The sequence below is a fragment of the Marmota flaviventris genome, chromosome 9, assembly GCF_047511675.1.
Source record: "Marmota flaviventris isolate mMarFla1 chromosome 9, mMarFla1.hap1, whole genome shotgun sequence".
NCBI classification, from domain to species: domain Eukaryota; kingdom Metazoa; phylum Chordata; class Mammalia; order Rodentia; family Sciuridae; genus Marmota; species Marmota flaviventris.
In genome coordinates this window covers 37,103,479-37,131,274 of record NC_092506.1, presented here as the reverse complement: position 1 = coordinate 37,131,274, position 27,796 = coordinate 37,103,479, and the positions used below count along the sequence as shown (strand labels likewise).

The window sequence follows — 27,796 nt, the reverse complement described above, 5'->3', positions numbered from 1 at the left end:
AAAAAGTTTGTTTTGAGTTCACTCCTTACCCCCATTGCAATTTTGGAGATTATTTTATTTTGGGGTACTAGAGATTTAATCTAGAGGGCAATTTACCTCTGAGCTACATCCCCAGTCCTTTTTATTTTTTTATTTTGAGACAGGTGTTACTAAGTTGCTTAGGACCTTGCTAAATTGCTAAAGTTGGCCTTGAACTTTGATTGTCCTGCCTCAGCCTCCTGAGGCACTGGGATTACAGGCATGTACCATTGGCTGGAAAGGAGATAATTTAAACTAAGCAAGCCACTCAATAAATGATGAGCACATTATGCTGTTTTAAAATGTTGTTTTAAATGGGGAAACCTTCTGTGGAAAAATAACACTTTAAGTCATCTATATTATTAATAAATGTCACATACATTTTAATATACTTATTGGTCATTAATTAGAATCTATTTGTATGTTTTCAGTTTCAGTGGGATTTTTTTGGTTTTGTTTTGGTAATTTTTCTGTTCCAAAATGGAAAATGAGATTTTAGTTCTATTTTTGCTTTCAAATTAGATCAAATATTGAGAATTGGATCATTAAGTACTGGGAAATTATAATTCCATGCAAAGTTTTCAAATAAAATGAATTTAAGGAGCCAGGCACAGTGGCACACGCCATAAACCCAGCAGCCTGGGAGGCTGAGGCAGGAGGATCACACATTCAAAGCCAGTCTCAGCAATGGCAAGGCTCCTCTATAAATAAAATACAAAAAAAAAAAAAGTGTGGGGGATGGGGGGGCGGGTAGCTGGGGATGTGGTTCAGTGGTTGGGTGACCCTGAGTTCAAACCCCAGTACTCCAACCCCCAATGAATTTTTAAAAGCAAAGGAAAACAAAAACTATTTAAAATGCTTAAATTCAGGTCTGTGGGAGATCAGATAGCTCCCTCTCTGTATATCTGCCTGAGGTAAAAGAGAGCATAGACTCAGCAAAATAATTATTCTGTAAAGAAACTCACTTTAAGAGTCCATTTGGAACTTACCCTCTTGCCTTTTTTGTAAAGTGAACTACTTAATATACTCTATCTTAAACTTCTATTTCAGCTAGAAATTACATGGCCAATACCCTGGATATTCCTTGTTTATGACAGATACTATTTAAAGTTTAACTTTTACAACATATATTTTATTAGTACATATTTTTATTTTCATATTCACCTCCCATTAGCTACTAGAATATCTCAAAAGTTCATATTAATTAGAATTCTGAAACAGGTTTATCTGGTTTTGAACCCCTACTCCATCCCTAAAAGCTATGTGATGCTGGACAAGTTATTTAAAGTTCTCCCTATAGTCATTTGCTCATTACTGGTCATGCAAGAAAAGCACTTACAATTTATATTAAAAAATAAATGTTTTATGTATAAAGAATGAAAAAAAATAACAAAGTGCTATTTGAAAACGCTTTTAAAATTTGTACCTGTACAAGGAAAAACAAGACTTAAAACCTAGAACATGCCACATAAACACTGAACTTTTTTTTTTTTTTTTTTCAAAAAAGAAAAACCTGGAAAGGAGGCAGCTCAGGCAATTAAGTGACATCAACATGGATTTGGTATGTTCACAGGAAAGAACTATGATTAATTTGTTCTGATGATCATTACCACCTGGGACAGAAATGTCACTGTGACTATCAGGATACAAAACACTAGACACACTTAATTCTGGTTCCAAAGAGATGCAACCACTAGCCATGCACACAGTTCATGGAAGGAAACCCAGCAGCTTTCTCTCAGTCTCTGTGAGAAGAAAGGAGGTAAACCACACCACCTCCTTTTCCCTCACCAAGGATGTTATAAAAACATCATAACAGCAACTGGTCATACCCATTTTTATCCCAGAGGAGAGGATAAATCTCCCCTTTCCTTGGGATTCCAGTTCTTCACACATTTAACAACCAGAGTGGTTTCCTAATAATTCAGGAATGCAGAAAACCAAAATATTACTTACAAAGACTGCAAAGCACTCAGTCCTCGAATGGCTTCACTAGGTACTGTTTTCAACTGGTTATTCTGGAGAGTTCTGGAAGAAAATTTTTAGTTAGAATGAGAAAAATTGGAGCCATTTTTTTCTCAAAAATATTTCCAACGGCACCAAATGGAGCAGGGTGGAGGTAGAAAGCACCCAGTATAAGAGAAGTGCAAAATTTCAAGAAGCATTTGTTGTAAAGCCAGAAATGAAACTTAATGCTGCTTTCCCAAGCCACCTCCTACCTAACATAGTCCTTGCAGGGTAATCCACATTTCCAGAGATTTTTTTTTTTCCTTTCTGATAATAAAGGCACCCTAGTTAATAGTTCATCATCCTAGGTATGGTTAATGTTAATTGGGAGGTATAACAAGTTAATTGGGAGGTGTAATAAGCAAACCCAATGGTATCCCTAATGCCTTTCAAACTGGAATAAAGCAGAGCCCAGAAACATGAGCATTAGGAAAAGCCAATTTTGCCAGGACAGGAGCAAAACCTGATGTAGGGACTACCAAAGATGTTATCAGTGCCACAGGGGTCGGGCAGAAATAGAGCCTTAATCAGGGCCTGGAGATCAGAGGCATTTATCCATACTGAAAACAAAATCCTTTTTAATTTTTGCCTAAAACCATTCCTGTCACATGAATAAAATGACTGCCTGACATGAATCACAACCACAGAAGAGAAGAGAGAAAGGACCCTCCTAGCTCACAGGACCAGGGGCCTGGTGACCTTGACCAGCAAGGTTGTAGGGAAAATGGGAGAAGTGGGGGTAGTCAGTTCACCTGTTTCTCAATCTGCCATACTCCAAGCTCCTGACCACTGTAAGGAATTTATTTCCTAATCCCCTTCCTGGCTCAATAAATCATGGGTATCTCAACTCCTTCAGCTCTAAAATGATTTTAACATTTGAAATTCTTATAAATCCCTTTCCCTTTAAGGTTGGCTAATTCAGAAATCTTGTAGCTATAAAGTAAGTAGAAATGAAGCCTACCCATAAATTTTGATTCAATACATCAGCAGCACAAAAAGTCAAATATTCAACTGTAATATACTAGAGGTCAGAATACCTATTGTTTGGAGTTTTAACTTTCTCGTTATCTAGACTCAAACTTGCCTAAATCAATCTCTAGCCTCCCATACTAACCATTGGCCACACTTAAATCTTTTAATCCTGAACTAAAAGAAACTGTGCTTAACCTAGCTCCAAGCATGTTGACTATGCAGAAAGAAAATACACAGCCAGCTGTGAAACTCTAAAATTGCATTACTTACAGAACTTTGAGTTCTTTCAACCCAGACAAGGCCTTTGGGTGGATAAAAGAAAGGTCGTTGCCAGCCAATTGTCTAGAAAAAAAAAAAAAAAGTGGCAAAAGAAAAAAATAGTAATTCAGACTTAAAATTCAGAAACCACAATAACCTAATCTGCGATTAAAGCTCTATGTTAAACATTTCTCAAGTCATCTGACATTAAACATGGACTTAAACCTTTGCTAAAATGATCCCAAGATTCTTCCAATGAGATGAGTGTCTCTAGAATTCTTTTTTTAAACTTCCAATGCAATAATTTAAGCAGGCACATTTTTATTCTGGTGAGGTCAAGCAAGCCAAAACACATTAAGCCAAATTAAGTTTGCTATTCACGGTCACTCTCTGCAGCTCACAGTGTTTTCCAAGGGCCTCATAAATACAGACTACTAGTCAGCAGGCAGTAGTGTTTATACAGATCAGAGCAAACCAGTCTGTCAAGGAAGAATGCCTTCGGGAGGCAAAGTCAGCCTGTTATCTCAGCATAACGAAGGAGCAGGTTCTGTGCAAAATGTGAGTTTGTTGGAAGCTTGGCTTTCCAAATAAAGGCTTATATGTATATTTTTCAAGTAAATATTTTCTTAAAAAATTTTTTTGAAATGGCAAATTTCAGTGGAGGTAAGGGTAGAGTAAGGAAAGACAGGAATTCTTTGGGTCCTTTTGTAAGAAATCTGAGCACATAATTCACAGAGACTCACTTTTCCTCTCATTGCCACAGACAGAGAAATAGGAAGAAAAGTTGAACAGAAGGCCTTAGGAAGAAAATGCCAGAAACAGTGCAGCAACTCACTTAAGTCACTTATAAACAGGTTAAATGAAAAAAAAAAAAAAAAATGGTTTCCAAGCATGTACTTAAAAGGGATAGTTGAATGTCCCTATAATCAAAAACAGGATTCTCAGTTTCTTAGTTCTGTCAGGATAGTTTCTCAAACAGGTAGATTCAGTAACAGCAACTTTAAAACAAAACAAAACAAAACAAAAAACTCTCTCCTTTCATATCTTGGGACCACACAGTCACAAAGTACTCCTTTAAAATCCCTCCTTTGGGCAGGGCATGATGATGCCTGCCTGTAATCCCCACTACTTGGGAGGCTGAGGCAGGAGAATTTCAAATTCGAGGCCAGGCATACAACATCGTCTCCTTAGACTTCAGGTTCCCTTTTCCAATCTGTTGCACTCACACACCCTTGTACTACGAACACAAGGAAGGATCCTCTGCCAGTCCTAAAACTTGAAGTGGATGAAGTCTGAAACTCTCTTTGTCTTGAATCTTTGACCCAGTAAAAACTCAAATAGCCTCAGGAAGGATAAAAACTGCTTTTTCCCTAGCATTAACAAAGTCGTTAGCATAGATGTATATACTGAAGATGGGAGATGGAGTGAAGCAACTTAGAAATCAAAAATGTAAACATGTTGAATGATTTCTTCAAGAACAAGGATAACAATGCCGAATTCTCAGGCAACACTGCAAGTTAAGCACAGGGTTCACTACCTAGACTCACCATGCACTTTGTCTCTCATAGGACATTCTAGCATCTGAGTGCTATATTTCATACCCTCATACTGGTGTGTGTGTGTGTGTGTGTGTGTGTAAGAATACTAATTATATAGAGTGGTAAATTTCATTGTGGCATACATGTCTGTAACACAGTTTGATCAGTCTTGCTCCCCAATACCTTTCAAGGCTTCTCATAATTGAGGTTTCACAATACGTTTCTTCATACCATCTGCCATGTTAATGAAATTAAAAAGGAGAGTGGGCCCAAGGAATCAGCAAATAAAGTCAGTTAGCCTTCCTAAGTGACAAAAACCTTCCTCAGTTTGCAAACATAAGCAAAACTTGAACTATTTCTTGTAAATGCCTACATTAAAACGAAACAAAACAAATAAACAAAACCCCAAAAAACAGTCCTGAAGTCCAACCAATCAAGAGCAGCCAACAAACTTATAAGGCAACTACCTAACCAAAACCCATCAAATATTTTCTCATGAATTATTGATTGCTCAAACTACTGTGCCTCAGTTGACTTTTTTGGGGGGGATGGTGGACCAGGGATTAAACTCAGGGGTACTGGACCACCGAGCCACATCCCCAGCCCTATTTTATATTTTATAGAGAGACAGGGTCTCACTGAGTTGCTCGGTGCCTCACTTTTGCTGAGGCTAGCTTTGAACTAGTGATCCTCCTGCCTCAGCTTCCAGAGCCACTAGGATTACAGGTATGCACCATTGAGCCCGCTTCAGTTGACTTTTTAAAAAGTCTCTTGGCCTTGTATCTCCCAGAGTTCACTGTATATAAAACAAGAGATTGAAGAAACTGTTCAGTGCTTCCATGTAAAAAGTTCTCCTTGGAAAATCCTTTTGGTTCTAAACCAGCCAGCTTTACCTCCATACCTCTTAACGACTTCACCTAGCAACTTCATTTTTCACCTTTAAATCCCCAACTGCAATGCTACTTTGCTTGAAAATGTCAGTTCTTACAAGCATGCCTTATTTGTAAATACTTAGGAGTGCATAAATGAACCCGGTGGTAGGCTACTTTCTACTGGTTGTTCCTTGCATATATTAGTCTTGAAGGCCAAGTACAAAGGCTTCCATGAACAGGGCATGGATCTCACACATTTGCTACACCCATCAATGTCAACTCATCAGCAAAAACCACTTTCTCAGAAGTTCTTCCTAGAAAATGTTCACTATGTTAATGCCACAGAATCCTGCAGTCTACCTTAGTGCATGCCCAGTACAAGCATTCTCAAGATTTCTACACCCCAAGCTCACTCATCAAATTCAAATGATAATGCTTCCAGCTATAACACAGAGGTCTCATTTTAAAAGACCAAACCACAACATAAGGGGCTTAGGAGGCAGTAGTCATCTTCTCTCAGGGCCCTAAGTAGTCATGTGACTCTGCTGCTCCTAGTTGTCAGAAAGACCAGTGTTAAAATGTTAGAGTCCAGCCAAAAGGAAATACTATAAACAGACTGAGGCTTTCCAGGATTCTTATCTTTTTGTCTCTAATAGTTTTTAATGTCTGCAGGCTTTCCTTGAGGATTCAGCATATTGTGCTGAGCTCATGAAAAAGAGTATTTTATAAAGTAAGAAAGGAAGTGGCAAAATGCAGAACACCTGATTATCTAAACTTGTCAACAAAAAAGACTGTTTAACCACATTAGCCAAAATATTTGCTTCCTTTCTCCAAATCTCTGCCCCCTTGTAAACCATGGGAAAACTAAAGTAACTTCAAAAAGCATTCTCTTTCTCTTCTACTTATCGTTAATATAAATGACAAAATGAGCTCTCTGCATGAGGCTTATCCTGAAATGCAAGCCAACTCTAATGCTCCACAAGAGGACACGCTACTTTGATTACTTTCTTATGAGGGTAAACATAACATGCTGGAGCCTTCGGACTTTATCTACCTAAGCTTACCAAACTGCTGTGTTTCATGAATAATAAACAGCAGTTTGGTAAGGGTTCCGCAGCTTCAGCAACTGCAACCTCCAGAGCCTTGTTAATATTTTGTTTGTTTTATGAGCCAGTACTTCTTATAGTAGACCGTGGGGATGTTTCATGTCTAAAAGGTTGGATCCAGGAAAGAGCAAAGTGAATAAATAGCAGCATTAGGGACAAAGTCATAAAATCTTTGGAAGGGGGAAAAAAACACACACAAAAAAATAACTATGAGCCCACAGTAGGTTACAGACACAATAAGGCACAGAAGGTACATAGACTTTCTCTCATTCTAATCATCTCATGACAACAACCATGCTTCCTTAGTATCCAAGAGTCTAGGTGACTTAGCAAGTGTCACACAGGGGAAGAGTAGGAGAGCCAGCACTCCAGTTCTTTTCTGGAGAGTGACTGTCTGTCAACTTCCTCCTGAACTGAGATGCCTCTGGGGTGTCTCTAAGAGATTGGGAAATTAATTCCCAGAGAGAAGAGGTGGAGCAGAGTGAACTTGGGCAAGTTAATAGCCTTGTTTGAGTAACAATAGCCCTCACCCCACAGACCTAAGCCAACAAAACACGCCCATGCTTTAGGACCTTTGACCTGCAATTATGAAGAAATTCCCAACAGACCAACAGTGCCATCCTTCCCATTGCCAAAGACAACTGGTGCCAGGAGGGTGAGAACAGGATCGCTGATGTCCAGGCATAGCAACTCTCACTAGGACTCTGCTTAGGACTAGATTTTAAAGTATCAAATGCTAGAGCAACAACTTTCCCTCAGCATATGCTGGAAGGATTTTTTTTTTTTTTTTTTTTTTAAAGGAGAGGTAAGGAAGGAATTAAACATGGAAACACCAGTCTACATCCAACAGTAATATCTCAAAACACTTGGTACTCTGCACATGATCATGCAGAACTGAAACAACTCTAATGGGACTTCAGATGGTGACACAGTCTACTTGAACACAAATCCTTTTTACTCTGCTTGTTACAATAGTCCCAGAAGCAAAGAGGGCAATGATAGAGAAAGAAGAGAGAAGGCAAGGGTGGAGGAAAGGGGAGTAGAATCCACTAGATTACCACTGGCCCACTAGATTGGGAACCATAATAGGATACAAGCAGCTCTGTGTATAATGTCTGTATGAAACTGAACGTTTATTATTCATAAGAACTATGGATTCACATTAGGGATTCCTTCTAGGGTAAGCTCTTTGAGGAGCAAGAATTTTCAATTATATCCTCAGGTAGTATAAGGTATACACTACATGAAATGCTCTATGGGTCATCCCTCCTGTAGGAAAAAAGCAGAAGCTGTGCTGGTTAAACACAGGACACTGGTCACTGGTGGATATGAGTGAGTAAGCCACATTTCAGAAGATAATCTGGGTCAGAGAGCTAATACCTTCATGAAATGCACACAACAGGGCTGTGATTTCTTCACCATGGAGTGACTGAAAGAAGAGGCAAGGGTAAAACAGAGAATAAACCAACTGGTTACTAGTCTGAGACATATCTGAATTTGGTTGTTTTTTCTTTCTTTTTTCCTGGTCTGTTACATAAATTTCATTGAAGCCTTTTGTTTGGAATTCTAGCCAAGAATTAGGGGAGTGAGGAAGACAATATAAGTACTGACTAGATGTATGCACTGAGTTGGGAAAAGGCAGATGGGAGCTCAGTAGCTCCCAGCAGCTGTTGTGAGAAGACATGGGGAGGAGAGGCAAAGGCAGGCCACAGGAAGGCAGGAGACATGCCTTGCACACAAACAATAGAGAGCTTTACTAGGCTGACAACTTCCCTATCACATTATGGAGAGGCTGGCAGTAGGTTATACAGTTTCCCATCCACCCTGCGTGCTCACCTTCATTTTGCAGAGGTGACTACAAGATGGATTGGCATTGTGCTATTTTGTCAAATCCTGACTGAAAAGAACTCTGGGCACCGCCCTTCTCTCTAATCAACATTTATCTACCCCTCAGCAATGTCCTCTTCTCCTCCCTGGCTGTTTCTTTCTACAGTTACTTTGAAGCCATGCATATGAAAGTATCATATCATACCCAAACACGTCTGGGCTGCCTCTTCTGTGATGCCATTAAATTCCCTCAAGTGGGTGGATCGCCACAGCGTCATGCTACCTGCAAAGCATAACAGGCACAACCACCAGCCCGTGACGATGCTTCCCTCAGAGAAGGCAGTTCCCAAACTGAACCTGACAAGTAGGGCTACAGGAAAGCATTTAACAGGAGGTGAGTGACGTAATTTTGCTAAATATACTTTGAAATCATCAGGATCCAAAAATTTGGTAACTGTTTTCAAGAGCAAAATGCATGACAACATGTACTTCTATTATAAATCCTAAGCCATATGCTAATTTACATGGGAAGGCCTACTGTGTGCTCAGAACTATACCAAAAACAAAGACTTCAAGAGGTATACTGCTTCCCATTTAGAGTTATTTGTATTAATACAGATAATAAAAATATGAATATTTGCCTAGCATCTGCATTTTCATTATCCTATTATATTGACCCTTAAAACAATCCTGTTGCCCTAGCCTGGCAAGCTTATCATCATACATTCTTTGTATGTACATGTGCGTGTGTGTGTGTGTGTGTGTGTGTAAGTATGTGTGTTGGTTTTGGGTTTTCCTCTTGTTTTTTAACAGATAAGGAAAAAGAATATAGTTTCTCTATTTTAAGTGCTTACCCAAAGTTCTAATGTAAATCCTAGAAATAAAATAATGTAAGTCCTAGAAGTAGAACAACATTGTTTTGTGTTATTTTTTCTACCACTGATTTTTTAAGAGGCACAAAGAATGTGGTTATTTTCTTAGTGAATAAAGAAGGCCAAAAACTAAATAGCATCCATCCTAGTTCCCTTTGGACATTCTTCCTACTGGGGTGAAATCTCATCTGATACAGTAGATCAAAGTGGACCTGGATTAACTAGCAACATCTTTCTTTCTTACCCTATTTCTTTGCATATCAAGAAAACCTTTTCATCTCCATACAACTCTTAAGAAAACATATGTGAAAACGAAATATGTTTTTAAAATATACATGTATTAACAAACCCTTATCAAGGAAATTTATTTCCAAGGTAGTCTTTCTTTGCAGAAAAGGGGGAGATTATTTCATATATGTACCATATTATATATTTCTATTTAAATGCACAGAAACTAAAGTATTCATGCTAAACAAACAAACAAAAAAAATGTTCCTGCCAAAATTTGGTATACAGGCCATCTAGAACTCTTCTATATATTAAAGAGCCTTACTTAATTCAAAGAAATATAAAGTTCCACCTGTACCAACTGGCCTTTGTGTCTCCCACTTCCTATTATGGTAAGCCATAGAAGACTTTATTTTAGAAGTGAATGAAAAAAAAAAAAAAAAAAAAAACCCTGGCAATAGTTAAAATTCCTGAGCAAAGTCATCCTAACAATCTAATCATTTCCCTCTGGCAATAAGCACATGCAATATCCACCCATAGGAGGAAATGATATATCACAGCTTTAAAACACTTTACAACTAACATCAACTAACAAATATTTATTGAGCTTCTACCATAGGCCAAGTGTTACAGGCATGAAAAAGGAAGTACTGAGCTTACCCAGGATATTTCTCATTCATTCATTCATTCATTTTATGGTACTGGGGACTAAATCTAGGGGTATTCTGCCGTATCTCCAGTAGCCCCCCAACCCCACTGCCCTTTCTTAAAAGTTTTATTTTCAGACAGTCTCACTAAGTTGCTGAGGCTGGCCTGGAATTTGCAATCCTCCCGCCACAGCCTCCAGATCCCTGGGATTAACAGTGTGAGCCACCACTCCCAGCTCCTTTCTCCTATATAACGACAATCCATTAATCATAAACTTCAATGGAATTTAGTTTTTATATAGGCTGATAAGGTTTCTTGCATCAATAAATTCAAAATGAAAAGAAATCCTTTGTCTTAACCCCTCCTTCCATTTCAAGTTAAAAAATGTAACCATACAAAAATGTACTGTCACTCAAGGTCATATAGAACTGTGACAATAGGCATTGCATTTAGAGAAAAGTCAATGAACTCAAGAAGCCAAGTCCACACTGGGGCACAAAATAACAAGGCAAACAATCCAGTGAGAAGGAATAAGGACTAAAGAGACTACAAGATGAATTTGGAAAAGAAAGACCAAAGAAGAGTGTATAAAATGGGTAAGCTGTGAACAGTATAAAGAAAATGTGGCACACAGGATTGGTTACCTACTAATCACTCATTCACACCTTTCTGGAAGACTTGAGTCTGTTCAAATATCCCTCCTCCTCATGACTCAGCTCCATGAATAAATACCAACTGGCTTTAAACAATCATGGTGGTCTCACTACAGTAACTGGTTTCTGGGTAGACCTATGATCCTAGAGAAGTCTTCTGGGGATTTTGGGGAAAGATCAGAGTTTCCTCCTAAATGAGGAGACATGATTTTCTTTGAAATATGTATACAGCCTAAACTAGCTAACTCCCCTCTTCTGGATATCATCCTGTCTGAAAACACTATGAGAAATGACACTAGACATGATACAGCACTTACTGGGGACAGCAGAAAAGGAAGAAGGAGAAAACTTGGGTTCTAGATGATGTGGCTAAGCCATTCCATGAATAAGCCTTAGAAAAGTTCAACTACTTTGTTATGCAAGATGATACATTTCCTACTATTCAAGTCACTTTGAACTGCATTTTGTTACTTGAAGCTAAAAGTTCCTTAATTATTTGCCTAACCAATAAACATTCTTCTTTTCTTACCTAGCAATAGAACCTTAATTTCAGTACAGACAACAATATGCCCACTCAATGGTCCTATTTCCCAGCATCCCCTGTTAATTATGCCATGTGACTGTTCTATCAATGAGATGTAAGCACAAGTATTATATGGTACGTTCAAGATGGGTTCTTTAAAGCTAGCTGCTGGGAAATATTCCCTACCCCCCTTTCTTCCCTTCGTTATCCCTCTTATTGCTGAGAATTGGGTTTTGACAGCTACAGCTGCAATGGACAGTGATATAGTGATCTGGACATGGAAGCTCTACATAAAGAACTGCAGAGCAGAATATCAAAATCTACATCTCTGCTGACTTTGTGACACACAATAGTAGTTCCTGGTCACCAAGCTGCAGATTTCATATATGTATGCAAATAAAACAAACCTTTGTGTGTTTAAGCCACTGTTATTTGGAATTTTCCACCATAAAGGGTCAAATCTAATCCTAATGAACAATTTAGGAGAAGAGCACTTCAGCTGTTAACCAAAACTACACAATATGAATACAAAAAGACTAGTAGGTTAAAAATATTTGTAAAAGTGCTGTTTATAATTACAAAATAAACATCACTTCTTAGCCTTTTGGCTAAGATCAAGTGTATAATAATAAACAAATATTGATCAGTAAGAAATTGGTTATGTAAAATGTGAAGCATCCAAATGATAAAATACCACATATTCATTAAATGATGATAAAACTTAGATCTACCAATATGGAAACATTATAATATGACAAACAAACCATAAGTGGTATATGTGAGAAGATTCTATTTTTAAAATTGTACATGTACTCAGACTGTCTGGAAGAATATTCAACAAAATGCCATCCTTGGTTCTCTTTCAGTGGTGAGATAAGGGGTGGTTATCTTTCTTCTCTTTTCCATATCTTTCTACATTCATATTTTTAAAACTAAGCATCCATTAACTTTATAATATTGAGAAATAAGCCAAGCTTTTATAAAGCACTTTTGCATTTTATTATTATTTTTTGAAAGCCAAGTGTGTCTGTGATACAAACATTTCTCGCACCATCTCCAACATGATTTTCTTTGAAATATGTATACAGCCTAAACTAATAAGTAGTAAACAGAGGAAAATGATGAACAAACCCTAAGTCAAAGATAAACTATTGTGTAGAATAAGCACAGCCTGAGAAAGAATGGACAATATATGAGAAAAAATGACTTGACCTATTTCCTTGCTGGAAAACCTAATCATGCTAGTAGAAAATCAAGTACATTGTCATTAACTTATAACAACAATTATATTTAGCCAAAGAACAAATAATCAGCCTTGATTAAATAAATAACTGAACCAACAAACTGTGGTTTTATTTGCCTCTCTACACTTTCTGAATACCATGTCAAAAACTTTAACAGTGAACTGCTTGATTCTCCTGCTTGATTTGCCCCAGTCCCTTATTAAATTCTGATTTATCAAGCCTAAATTCTGAGTACATCACATCTTTCATTAACCTCCACTGTTGGGCTGAGCACTATAGGACAAAATTATGTATCCAGTTGGGTACCATTATTTACAATTTGTATTATCTAGTCTTTTAATGAAACTTAACTATTCTTCAACAAGTCTTTGTTCATTTCAGAATGACCCAATTTAAAAAACATTTTTCACAGTTGTGCACAGTCAATAGCGTCTGGTGGGCTTTCTTTCTGCACAACATGTCTTCTTGTTTCTTTTGCTCTCTTAGTGGTCAAGGACAGGCAGAGGGGGCAAACTTGGCCAACATGAGTCTGACAAGGAGTTTTCTGCTAAAAGCAGGGAGGAATATTTAAGGTATGAATTTTGGGTCTCAAGATGCAAGGATGTACTTGGTACTTCTAAATGTTATATTTCCTACTATGAGGAGACAAACTATTTGCAACAGAAGGGAATAAAGCAAAAAGACAATCAAAGTAAAGAAACAAAGAGCATGAGAAAACTCCCCTAACTTTTTTAAACCCTGAGATCCAGTATCATTTGAACTCAACTCCACCTCTGGACCTTATACGTCTATAAGAAATAAGAAATCCTCTATTATGCCTCAGCTGTGTTTCTGTCTCTTAAACTCAGTGAATTCCTAAAGCTTTCTCCACTCTCCAAATAACAGTATTTAAATATCTGTTTCTTGACAAATTTCTTCCCCCTACCAAGTTACTCACACAACCCTACTGAAATGATCCTAAAAATATTTAAAGAAGTCAAGACCTTTTTTTCAATGCCTGGCCATAGGCATCTTTCTCCAGCATGTCACTTTAGATTCCTCAGTCCTCTGTGAAACAAAGCTCTTCTCCCAGAGCTCCTGGGGCAGAGTTCTGCCCTAGTTCTCCTCTGGCACTTGGTCTTCTTCCCACACCCTGATTCAAGTGCTTCCCAAGGAGTTGTCTTTGGCCTTCGTCCCTTTTCTTCTACCCTCTCTCCCTTGGCAAGCTTTGTCAATTTAATGTTTCCAGTAATCACCTCAAAATAAAAGACTCCCAAATCCATGCCCATGATACTTAATTCTAAAATCTATGTTCATTAATCTTTCTTCTGGATTCTATTCCTATATTTCCAGAAGTCCCTGCCCATATGGCACTCAAACTTAGCAAATCTACTTAAAACCACATTTGGTCTCTTCTTTTCTGGAAAAAAAATTCCTCTTTCTGTATTGTCTCTAATCTTGTCAAGGCTTCACCAAACTCCTAGTAGTCTCTAAGTGTTACTGAGGTCACAATCCTATTTCCTATTTAGATAGGTTCTCAATCCTATTTCCATATACTCTTTGGCATTCTTTCCTCCCGCTCATTGCCTCTCATCTGCCCTAATTCAGACTCTCATAATTCTCCCTTGCACTACAGCTATTAGCTTCTTCATTTATCTGTTGGCCCTCTTTCAACGCCAAGCTCCTATGAGATTGCATTTATTGAAGGCCATATCTGATCAAGTTATCTCCTACCTCAAGAAACTTCAACCGTCACTCAAGAGTTTAAAGTCCATTATTCTGCCAAGAAAGGTCCTGAGTCTGGGCCCCAATTCCTTTTCCAGGTCTTTCCCATAGCTTGCTTTCAAAGACTCAACACAGCAAACCAAATCTAATATTTTGACTACCCAGATGGTCTCCCTATCTTTGCTCATGCCCCTTTGCACATCTTTGCACATTTCCTTATGAATAACTCCTACCACCCCTCAAGGCTCTCCAGAAATGCCAACTCTTTGATGAGGTCTTCTTTAATCTTTCTTGCTAGAAGTAATTTCCCCGTCTCCTTTGAACTCCCTTAGCTGGAATATACTGTTCCTCTCCCTTGAAGGCAAGAACCTCATTTAATTCAACACTGAATACAGTGCTTTACCTGACAGGTTTGTCAAATTAATGAATGGTCTAGTTAGACTTTCCTCAATCTCTACATGCACAGGAACACAGTCAGACCCAGGATGAACACCAGGCCCCATTATTAATGAACTCTGTGACTTTGGGCAAGCAATTTAACTTTAGTGAGGAAAAACTCGGGCTCTCCTCATCAGTAAAATGGGAATAAGGACAGCTTAAGGAGTTTTATGGGCTAAAACCAAACCAACAAAACAATGTTTTAGGAGGGTCTATCCAGCACCCAATTAGTACAAGCTGCCTTCCCATTTCTCCCTTACTCTAATCTGAGAGCTCTCCAATGGCTCACTATAGGGAAATGAGTGAATCAGACAAGGAACATCTTTCCATGACCTCACTATGCACATCCCAACAGCAAGGGCAGAGATATCCAATACCGGGTCACCCTACCAAAGGGCTACAAAGTGAAACCAGAGAATGCTTCCAAAGAATACTTTTAACTGTCAAACATCACCAGGGCAACTGAGGAACTATTTAGCTTTTTCTTAGAAATTTAAGCAGTCAACAGGAGTTTATCTAGAAGGCTTCACCAAGGGAGTAGAGGTTAAGTCAGTCAAACTAGTTTGGATGCAAAGACAATTGCTTGGTGGTACAATATTAGAAGAGAACATGAGTCAGCTACTTCTCCATCTCTAAACTGACCCAGTAAGGCTATTTGACAATAATTAATTTTAAATTCATAAAACTTTTTTTTCATAGTCTTTACCTGAACTAATGCTAAGAGTTAACATTGTTCAAATCTGGCAGAGAAATTACTTCAGGGTAAAATAGGTATAATGGCAGCCAACATTTATTAAGAGTTTATTAGTGCTTTATGTGCTAAAAACTTATCATAGTACTTTTAATGCTCACAAAGCTCCTATGAAATAGACTTTATTATTATGGATTTACAAATGTGAACATGAAAATCCTCTCTGTGGTCATATATCTTGTATTTGATTTTAAACCTCCCTGATCAAGACTGCGGATATAGCTCAATGGTAAAGCACTGGCCTGGCATAAGGCCCTGGGTTCAATCTCCAATATCACAAAAACAAAAAATAACTTCCATGTTCGAATTATTTACGAGCTCCCTTTTGTACTGCTTAGAACTGTCCTGAAGATTATCCAAAATGAAAAGTAATCTTGACTCTGTGCTCAGAGACCCAAGTTTCACTTCAGCATTGTTAAGTCTTCCAAAGTCAAATTATGTTTTGAAACAAATGGAATTATCCCAGTCATAGAGTGTATTAAACAATCACTGACCGAGTGCCAAACTGACGATGGTTTCTACTGCTATTGCCACATCCCAGTAGTATCTACAGGGCTTTTCAGGACAGCCTAGGGAAAACTGGTTTGTATTCCTTCCTCTGTTTCTAACTAAATCACTTTTACAATTATATTTCAGCCATGCCCCTTTAAATGGGTACCAAAGCCCTTAAAAGTCTAAAGGAGAGACCAAAACACTTGTGGTCGAAGCATATCATGCAACACATATTGCCAGTGCAAAATGAATATCTTCCAAAAATCCTGGCTTTCCTTTCACATTACCATAAGAGATACCTATATTGACCTACTCTGAGGCAAAACCACCTCTCCTCCAAATGTTTCAAGAAGAAGAAAGATAGCCATGTCTGTAATAATTAGTGAAAGTTCCCTTCCCTCACATGAAAATTTTTAAGGTCACAAAGCATTTTTACATATATCATTCCATACCTTCTTTAAAGTAGTCCTGTGAGGAGTCTCATTATAAAAACTAGTGAAGTGAGGTACAAAAATCCAGAGACTTTCCCAAGACTTTAGAACTTTGCATGTATTGCATTTATAGCCAGAATCTATTGTTTTTATATTCCCAGAGAGAGAAGGCAGGGTGGGGGGGGGGATCACTGGATAATATTTGTGAGCTACAAAACTTTCAAAAATAAATGTGAAAATAAAACTGACAACAATATTATCTAATATATCTCATATACATTGAAAAAGTTGGATGAAATATTTCCCTAAGAATAAATACACATCTCTAAAAATAAATGCATTTCTCTCAGAGCATTGTTCCAGCAAAATGAAATATCAGGCACATGAACTTAAAACAGTTCAGCTCTGTCTTTGCAAAAGCAACTTTCCTCATGGTTGTGAAAAAGGACTTTCATGTACTAAAGCTCTACACCCTTACTACTAACCACCATGTTTTCATAAAATTGAATTCTTTGGGCTCCAAATAGATTGGCTCTCTCTGTTCCCAGTCTCAGTAAATGGCATTCAGTCATTCAAGGCAAAAATTGTAGTCTCATCCTATCAAATTAAATTCCTTCAGGTTAGAGTTTAAACTTTTCAGCTCCTTCATGATCTGCCTCGTCTCCTGACACTTCTCTAGATTTGCCTGTCAGTCCTGCCCTAACAAGCCACTTCATATGTCCTTATACTTCTACCTCCATGCCTTTGCACATGCTAGAGCTCTTCCCAGGGCAGCCTTACCACCACACTCATCTGGCTAATTCCTGTGTCTACAAGACTCAGCGGAAGCTATTCTGGGAAGCCTTTCCCAAATCCTACAGTCTCAAGTAAACATAGTGCTTTAGGCTTCTGCTTGCCCTGCAACACCTCCTCACCATGATGCACAAAGTGTTAGTTTCATCTTGCCCTTAACATTAGATCAAGGTTATCCAATAGAACTTTCTGCCATGATGGAAATTATCTGTATCTGTGCTAATATAGTAGCCACTAACCACAGGTTGCTATTGACCACTTGAAATGTGGCTAGTTTGAGGCTGGGGAATGTGGCTCATTAGTAGAATGCTTGCCTAGAACATGCAAGGCCCTAGGTTACCTCCTCAGAACCAAAAAAACAAAACAAACAAACAAACAAAAACAGAAAACAAAACCTTGTAAAATGTGGCTGGTTCAACTAAGGAACTGTGTGTGTGTGTGTGTGTGTGTGCGTGTGTGTTTTAAACTAGAGATTTAACCTAGGGACCCTTTACCATTGAGCTACCTCCCGGACCTTTTTAATTTTTTTGTATTTTTGAGATAGGGTCTCACTAAGTTACTTAAGAGCTCGCTAAACTGCTCTTAAGGCCTTGAGGTTGGCTTTGAATTTGTGATTCTCCTGCCCCAGCCTCTCCAGTTGCTGGGATTACAGGCATGTACCAACATACCCAGCTTGGTAGAAGTATAATTTTATTTGATCTTAATTATCCTAAACCTAAATTTGAATAGTGATCTGTAGCCAGTGGCCATGGTATTGGACAATGCCACTCTAGGAAGGCTGTCAACTCTTCAGATAGGTATGATGGATACAGACACAAGCATGGTCCTATCACAAGACCTGCCAGAAAGTAGGATTCACTGTTTATTGAAAGTATACATATACACACACACGCATACACACACACACACACACACTTCTTATATACTGATAGAAGTGATTCCATCCCAAACACCAAGCATTCTAGGTCCCTATATCCAATTTGTCCAAATTCAGTCACATTTTATAAAAAAAAAACACCTCATTAACTAACATGGAAAAAAGCCCTCAGCAAATCACTCATTTTTCAGGACATTCATCTTCACAATCACTCTTAAATGATTTCCAGATGACTTCTGGATGAAATGGTTATGCTGTTTATGAAATTTTACAATAGTCATGGCAGCATCATCTGGGAAAGTCAAAATCAACTACACTGTTTTATAAAGAAAAAAAACAGACTTTTACCATGTGTATATTAATATGGAAAATAAATTATTTTGAATGCCTAAAGTTTTGCCAGAGTATTAAAAATTATTTTGGATTTTTAAAAAATATTACTCAGCTTTCCTAACTAAATTTATTTTGGAAATTCAATACCATATTTGGAGAAGGTGTACCAACTTGGCTTAATGGACTTTGTTACTGTGATAGGATAGAGAGAGAACATGACCTAGCTACAAAGAACTAGTAATCCAACTCAATTTGGTTCCAATTAAAAGTCTCGGTTGACAGAATTCATGAGGTTGACATATGCTTGGTCATTTGAGATCTTATGAAATTCAAGATGTGAACTTCACAATGCAGAGATTAGCCAGGTCTGACTCCATATCCAAGTCCCCACTGCAAATCCCTTAAAGGATAACCAGCAATCAAAGGTATCAACAAAGGTGGTCTGCACATAGTGAACCCCATCCAGAACAAGAGGAACTTCTCTATTCCCTGTCTGGTCCATCACACATCCCACAGAGTTTTTACAATGGCTGAATAACCAATTGTTAGTGCCCTTTTACTACATAATTACTTCTGTAAAAAGAGACTAATCCTAAAGCCTAAAAATATATGTGAAATAGAATGGAAGAGAGAAAGCATCATAAAGCTTGATTAGGGGGTGAAAGTGGAGGCTTCAAATGACAGGTCACTCCTTTTTAACTTTATTCAAAAATTTAACCAAGAATAACATTATTACAAAGCAATTAATGTTCACTATAGAAGGCAAAAATACAAAATACGTCTAATTCTGTTGCCCAAAGATGGCATTTCATATATATTCCACTGTTTTTCTTAATGCATTTCTAAAATGATAAAATAAATATTAGCTAGCATTTACACAACATTCTGTATCATGTACTGTCCTAAATAATTAACATACATTAATTCATTCTGTCTTCACCAGAATACTATAAGGGAGGGATTATTATTATCATCCACACCTTATAAACAAAGAAACTCGGCAGAGACAGGCTAAGTAATTTGACCCAGCTCACAAACCTGTAAGTAACAAATAATCTCTGTTCCAATTTTTCCTATGGAAGCATTACGTTCAACTAAGTAGTGTGGGAAGAAAAAATTCTCCTTAACTTTTTAAAATCCTTAACTGCTATTTCAATACTCTGTGAGAAACAGGGAGTACAATCTATGTATCTTATTTGGTTCCTATTGTCAGTTCTAAGGGAGAAGCCAAGATAAGACAGGAGACATTCACTAACTTGGATCTGATACTCAATAGCCGGACTGTATGATGCAATCTGAATATGAATTTAGATTCCTTCAGGGCTACATCTTTCTGATGTTCTTAGTACCAAACTGTCACCTTACTACCTCCATTAACTTGGTCTCTAAAACCTATATCAATTTGATCCAAGTCTGATTTTGTTTTTTCACCAGGATTCTTAAAGTCTAATACATACTTTCCAACTTTTTTGAAAATCAGAAGTGTGTCTTTTGATTATTGACTTCAAAAACATGTTCAGAAAGCAACAAAATGGAGATTAGAACAAGCCAATTTTTTTTTTCCATAATGAAAACTGTTAAAAATGTGAAGTGTAACTGACAAGTTCAGAAACCTACTTAAAGGTACTCCCAGGGAGCTGGCCAATGTCCCATGCCTTCAACCTCGTCCCCAAAGGTCACCTGCAAATGACCAAGGGGCTCTATAATCAGTTTCCTGCTCTCTGCTTGCATGCTGTCAGAGCTGTCTGTTGCATCATGACCCTGAAACACCTTTTGTTATTTTTTATGGTTCTGTTACCCATACAGCAATGCCTTTGGCAGCAATGGTAATTATGCATCAGCCTTGTTATCTCAGGATAACACTATAATTAACTTGTGTCACTGCAGCACTCGTGGTTATAATAATTGTAGCCAAAAAGGTCCTATAGAAATAGCAGTTTTTGGTTCTGGCTTTTAAAAATAACTTCACTAATTATACTGCTTTAAAAAAATCAAGTTTGTTTCCCCCCAGAAAAATTGATTTCCTTTGCAAAAAAAAGCCCACTGAAACTAAGCTATGTGAATGTTCCCAACAGGAAATCTTAGTATCTCTGTAGTGAAAGCTCCCAAAGAGAATAGTGGTGAAAATATTCACAAACAGTTCTCAAAGTAATACTTACAGCTCTTCTAGAAAAGGAAAGTTCTTAAATGCATCTTCTGGTAATTGTGTGATGTTGTTCATACTGATATCCCTGAAAAACATAAAGTTAAGAATATTGTTAACTAAGTGGTTAAATAATTTAACCCGATAGAAAACTAATTCCATGCTGAAATTTTGTAAAGAAGCAAAAGGGGGAGGGATGGTCATAATTTGGCTTTAGAATGCAAAGCTCAGGAAAAAAAAACAAAAACAGAAAGTTAAGTCTTTTATTATAATTTATGTCTAAATTATAATTTAGAAAAATACCCAGATACTGGAATTTCCCTCTTCAAATGTCCTTAGAAAAAAAATGTCTCAAACTATTAGTGAGCCAGTGTAGCTTATCAAAGTATTGAACCTAATCAAATAAGCAATAGATACTGTAGGACTTGATCTAATAGATTTGCAGTCCTGGGTTGCTGCTGGGTTTACTGTGTCAAAGATAAAAAAAAGCATGTCCTAGCTGTCACCCAGTTACATTTTTTTAAAAACCTATGAAAGACCTCAGGTAAGAGTTGTAAGTACATTTCATTTTTAGCCTATGAACAGATGCAGGCTAAAGACAAGTGCATACATGATAGGTATGCAGTCCATTTCCAGTTTTCCCTCCGAGTGTCAGCAGAAAAGAGGGAACTCGCTCAACAATATAACTTAACAATTAACTAGTTCAAACAGCTAAAACATATTTTATTAACCATCCTTCTCCTCCCTGGCAGCTGCTTTTGAATTGACTTTCTCTTGCATATGCCACTTCCTATCAAGACCATGAAAGACAGGTTAAAGGAGTCTCAAAAAGGAAGATCCCAGAATGTACTGGGTCAGCTGAGCAGCCTTCTTTGGCTTCTGCTGCATCTTATTTGGGATCCGTCCTGTGGCTGAGCCCTTAGGCCCCAATATTATTTTGAATAAATCACCATGAAAGTTCACATGTACAATGTTTCCATTACTAGATTATATGAACTGATAAAAGGAGGCAGAAGTCAGCTAACAACAGTAACACATTTATTTTCATCAATTCGGTCAGGTAAAATCATTCTTCTCTTTTTTCTTTCTTTCTTTTTTTTACCTGGGATTGAACCCAGTGGCATTTAACTACTGAACCATATCCCCAACCCATTTTTTATATTTTATTTTGAGAAAGGGTCTCACTAAGTTGCTGAGGCTGGCTCCGAACTTGTGATCCTCCTGCAATCAGCCTCCTGAGCCGCTGGGATTTCAGGCGTATGCCACCGTGCCTGGCAGGTAAAATCTTTTTGAGAAGGAAAAAGCTTCAGTACTTCAACAGATGAGTAATTTAGAAGTGGAATGTGCTTCCCTTCTTATATCCTTTCCCAAAGAGGTCTGGAAAACTTCTTTGCTTGGTAATAACAGGAACGAAATCAGCAGGAGCAGCAGGCAGTAACATGGAGCAAATCCTCCAAGATAAGACTGCACAAAAAAATCTCACTTTACCAATGGGGAAACTGAGGCTCACTGCAGCAAAATAACCTCCCCACGGCCATTCAACAAGTGATATAACAGGAAATAAGAACTCCAGAGACCATGATCTTAACTGCAAACTAAGAGCCTTTACTAAGTCCTGAGTTCAAACCCTAGTACCAAAAAAAAAAAAAAAAATCAGGAGGAATAGTGTCCCCAAGACCTTGGCATAATCATCAATGAATCTCAGGAAGTGTACTTTTTGCTTGACAGATGAGAAAAAGGGAAGAAAGAAAGAAAAGAAGGAAGGCTGGCCATTTGTTTTTACCAATTAAGGAACCCAAGTTCATAAAATTTCTCTGAGCAAGAAACTTCCCTTTAGATAAATCTTATGACCACATAGATCCACAAGCATTCCAAAATTTTATATCCTGAAAAACAACTCAAGTTCTTCAAATAACTTAAAGGAAGAATAAAATTAATATGCTCCTCCAGGTTGTTTGTTTGTTTTGGTATCAGGGATTGAGCCCAGGGGTGCTTAACCACTGAGCCACATCCCCAGCCCTTTTTATTTTTTATTTTGAGACAAGGTCTTGCTAAGTTGCTTAGGGCCTCACTAAGTTGCTGAAGCTGACTTTGAACTTGGGATCTTCCTGCCTCAGCCCCTGGAGCCACTGGGATTATAGACATGTGCCACTACACCCAGCAGGATTTGTTATTTTTAAATAACAGGCCCCAATATTATTTTAGCCAGCAACATCTAGGGAAGGGAAGAAGGACTTCTTTATTTATCATAAGTACTTGGGCAAGATACAGGAGAAATAGCAAAAATAGGGATCAGAAAAAGCAGGGCAGCTCATACCACTGAACACAGTGGGTTCCTGGGCCTCAGTTGCTCATCTGTAAAATGAAGGAACTGAGCTGGTGGGTTAGTTGGGCTTTCTGGCCTGACATTACATTCTTCTATGATTCACCTTTTTCTGAAGTTTTTTTCATAAAAGGGCACACCCTTTCTGATGAAATATATGAAGTTCATTTTATGGAATGTTTCTGAACAATTTATTATAATGCAAAATGTAGAGACTATTAGTTTTCCTTTATAAAACTACTGAGTCACTCCTGCTGGAAACACATTTGGCCTTCACCAATAAAATCATTCGTATGTATATAACAAAACTTTTAATTATATTGAAAGGCAAAGCAATAATCTGATATGAGCAAACAATGATTCTGCAAAATATCACACAATATTGGTGCTTTTTAGTCATTCCAATAAAGGAAGGAGAAAAAAAATCCAACAATAATTTATTGCTTTACAAAATGAGGCACTCCATGTAGTTTCCTCTAAGCTTGGCACACTTCAGTTCAGGTATCACAGCAACAGAAAAACTGATTAACTGCTTCATAAGGAAAAAGGTCTAGGGAGAACTGATTAATTGCCTCACCAGAAAAAGACACATAATTAGAGACAATTTACACCACACTATTCTCTGCATTCCAATTTTTAAAAACACACTTACACATATATAACTCTCATTTTTTTCTCCTCAGAGAAACAAGACATAACAGGTAGTTTTGCTGTGAACTCTAAATGCAATTAGTGGGATTCCATATTTACAAACTAATACATGTTAAACATTCAGATTTTGTTTCAAAACTGCAGCAATACTTATTTTCAAAATTTTCTACATTTCATACACTCAAGAGGTTATCTCTCTGTAGCTATTTCCCTTCATACCTTCTGGGCTTCAATTACAACACATTTATGAATAAACTAAAAAATACGTATGTGCTGTGGGGGGTGGTATGCTACAAGATATTATCTCCAGAGAAGCTCTGGAAACATGTGGTTACAGAGTATAAGGTGGGTGGGTACTCATTTAAAATAATGAGGGCTAATGGTGATAAACAACCTACAGACAGTCTTAAGAGTATATTCTAGACCTGACATCACCAACACCCGCAAGAGAAGCCAAGGTACTCAGACTTCATAGATAAAAAGTTAGAAAGGGTGCTGGGAGTGATGAGTTAAACTGTAAGAGTTTACAAATGGAAGCCCTGTGCCAGCAATTACAAATGGAGGAGACTTAGGAGCCACAAAAATTGTTAAAACACACAAGCAAAAGAAAGCTGCTTAGGAAATTTTCAGCTCGAAGATGGTTCTACAAATCAGTACCTTCAAATTCACATGAGCAATGTGATCTCACTAGCAACATCAGTAATTAAACCCAGTAATTCGCCTTTCTGGATTCCTACCAAGAAATAAATATAACAGAAAACAAAACAAAAATCATACAAGGTCAGAGCACGACCAACTCATAAACAACTCTGAAGGGCAATTTCAAAAGAGTTGATGGCCTTCCTCCGAGCTGGACTTGCACAATTAGTACAGGCTTTAGAGCCAGACAGGTATGGATTCACTTCACCAGTGTGAACTGGCATTCTGTTCATCTTTCCTGAGCCCTGACTTCTCCATTTGTAAAGTGGCAGCACTAGTACCTGAATATTGTAATTTGCTATGAAGATCAGAAAATGTCAAGTCACATATAATAAGATCCCAAGTAGTAGATATTTACTTATTTTGCTATTATTCCTAGAAGTCATCTGAATTCAGTAGTCAGACAGGACCAAGAGGAAGCTCAGGAGCATACTGCTTTGGTGACCTTCCCAGAAAGAAATTACTTTTATAAAAGAGAAATTATAAATGTTGCACAAGAACTACAGCAAAGAATTGTTCCTAAATACTAAAGGAAACTCTAGAGCTAAAAGAGTTTAAGTTGGAAGAGCCCTTCAAGAAGCCCAGTTATTGATAGAGTCATGCACTCTTAAAAAGAAATTACATTTTTACAGGAAATTTTTAGAAGGATGAGGAAAGACAGAATCCATAGAATCCGGTCTCAAAAAGATAGGATGATTTCAAGCAATTTAATGATAATCCTGGGAATAAAAACTAGAACTTTTGCTTAGTGGGGTGGGGTAGAGGGAAATCTTTTCTATACAAATTTATTTTCATAACTGATTTCTTTAGTTAGATCTCAAGATACACCAATGAGGACAGAGCATGGGTCCGCATTTCATACTTACACAGCATACTACTCTCATCTTTACTACAGAGATCAAAAATAAGAGAGTACAGATGTGAATGCCCAAATACCAGCCGTCACTGATTTCAACACGAAGATTTAAAGGATCCAATTGTTTAATTAAAACTGACAAATCTCCCCAGTGGTTAAACTCTCATCTTTTTGCCCCATAAAATCCACTAATGCTGAAGTATCTACAGAGAAAAGATCATGTTTCAACAAGGCACCTTTTAAAATCCCTGTAAAACGCTTGCTAAGGGAGCCTAACCTGTTTGCAGACAGCCCAGAGTGTACCATGGCAGACTCTGTCACTGCATCCTCTCAGGGTCTGGGCCTTCTGCCACAGAATTATTTCATTTTTTATCTTGTGACTGGCCCAGTGTTATCTTAATTTGAATAAGCCCTGTTATTTGTGTTAGATAAAACTGTACTACTAATGCCATATTGCTGATTATATCTCAAATATTACCTGGCAGATTAAAAAGTCACTCTTTACATATAGGTTTTAGGGAACATGGGGTTCTCTAGGAGAAGAAAATGGTTATGGTGTCCTTAAACTCAAAAAAACACATGCTGATAATGACCAAAAACTAATCCTTTCCCAATGACTTTTCCAGGGTCTTTGGTAATAAACCAGAAATTTCAGGCCAGTCTCCAGCTAACAGATGTCTACAGTGTGACCAAAAACAAAACAAAACAAAACAAAAAACTAAAACTAATTTTGAAAAATGCCTCTAATGGAACAAATCTGAAGGGAAAATCTCTCTTATCACCAAATTTCTAGCCAAAGCTTATTAAGAGTTTAATTTCTAACACTATTCTATACCTTTAAGCAAGTCATCTTTTTCTCTCCATAATTTATAATTGCAAAAGTAACCTATATTTATTGCTTTTTAAAAAACTGATATATGGAGGAAACCATCCACTATTATCCATACCCATAGACAATCATTGCCATATTTTATGGGTATCCTTACAGATGATTTTTCTATAAGTATGAAATCATAAATCTGAAGATTCCTAAGATTATTCATGTGCAAAACATTTTTTTTTTAACCCAGTACTGAGGATTGAATCCAGGGCATCACATATGCTAGGCAAATGCTCTGCCATAAACTATACCTACAGTCCTTCTCATTTTGAAGAAATTAGAAAGGGTCTCACTAAAGTGCCCAGGTTTGCCTTGAACTTGGTGATCTTTCAGCCATAGCCCCCTTCCCAAGTAGCTGGACTCACAGGCATGCTTCCCCATGCCTAGCTTAAAAAAATTTTTTTAAATAAAAGTATAAATATTAAAGTGTAATGTACAACAATGTTATCATGGGGTGGAAACATTTTGCTATTGAAGGCAAAAAACAAGTAAGATTGTATGCAACATTCATTAAATTTAACTTTTGAAAACTGTACTATTTCATTATTAAAACAATAACTGCCACATATCCAAGAAGATACTTCCCACTACAAAAATGGGCCCCAAATAGTACATATGTCATTTTAATCAGACACTGCTCCACAGATATTTTTATGACATTTAGCACTCCTAGAATCCAGCTAGATGTCACAAAAGACAGCATTCTAACATCTTGCGTAACATTTCTACTATGAACAGTTTGGGGCAGCTGTATCAACTGGCTCCATGCTATCTGGCATCTTCCCTGGTGTTTCAAGTACCAAGGCTCAGTGCTTCCCACTGAAAGGAATCCAAATCTTGCTTCTTTGCAGCCTCTGAATCCTTACAAGGACAGCTACCAAAAGCACCATATTGACACTTAAAAATAAATATAATTACTGCAGAGAAAGTTATCAACTTATAAAGCCCTTGTGTGAGATTACTTGAATACACTAAATATATAATTTTTCTTATAACTCAGAAAGGCTAGAAAATATGTCAGCTTCAAACCTTGAAAAAATAAAAAATTTCTGCTATCAGGGATAAAGAATATTTAATTCACTTCATGATTATCTACTTTTATGGATTAAAATCTCCATTTAAACACTAGAATTTTTCCATTGAAGACTTTCAAAATTGAATTCTTTGTTAGATACTTCACCAAACAATATAAACAAATGTCAAACAAGTACATAATATATTTAATTAGTAATTAAGAAAATACAAATTAAATCACAACTATTAGAATGGCTGGAAATTTTTAAAACAATAACTGACAATACCAAGTGCTAATGAGAATGTGGAACTTCTCAAACTCTCATTCACTGTTGGAGACAAAGCAAAATGGTGAAACCACTTTAAAACAGTTTATTAGTTTTTCATGAAATGAAATATACAGGGCTGGGGATATACTCAGTTGTTAGAGTGCTTGCCCAGCATTCACAAGGCCCTGGGTTCAATCCCCACACCACAAAAAAAAAAAAAAAAGAAAGAAAGAAAAAGAAAAGAGACACACACTTATGACCATATCACCCAGCAATCCTAAGTCTAAATAGTTATAATTGCCAAAACCTAGAAACAATCTAAAAACCCTCCCACTGGTGAATGGATAAAGAAATTCCGGTGTGTCTATTTAATGGGA

General features: G+C 37.4%; 1 protein-coding gene across 2 annotated transcripts in view; it reads right to left on the bottom strand.

The window, feature by feature from the left end:
• The window catches only part of Lgr4 (leucine rich repeat containing G protein-coupled receptor 4), a 91,978-nt gene that overhangs the window by 24,097 nt on the left and 40,085 nt on the right, over positions 1-27,796 (bottom strand). Inside the window, exons 1-4 of one of the 2 annotated variants that reach the window (XM_071616324.1) lie at positions 21,913-21,962; positions 20,744-20,815; positions 3,268-3,339; positions 1,975-2,046 (exon numbers count right to left, since the gene is read on the bottom strand). In XM_071616324.1, the coding sequence (XP_071472425.1) occupies positions 1,975-2,046; positions 3,268-3,339; positions 20,744-20,805 (206 nt within the window). In that variant the 5' untranslated portion in view covers positions 20,806-20,815; positions 21,913-21,962. Of the gene's footprint in view, positions 1-1,974; positions 2,047-3,267; positions 3,340-20,743; positions 20,816-21,912; positions 21,963-27,796 lie in introns of those variants that run through there. The other variant, XM_071616323.1, reaches the window with a different exon arrangement.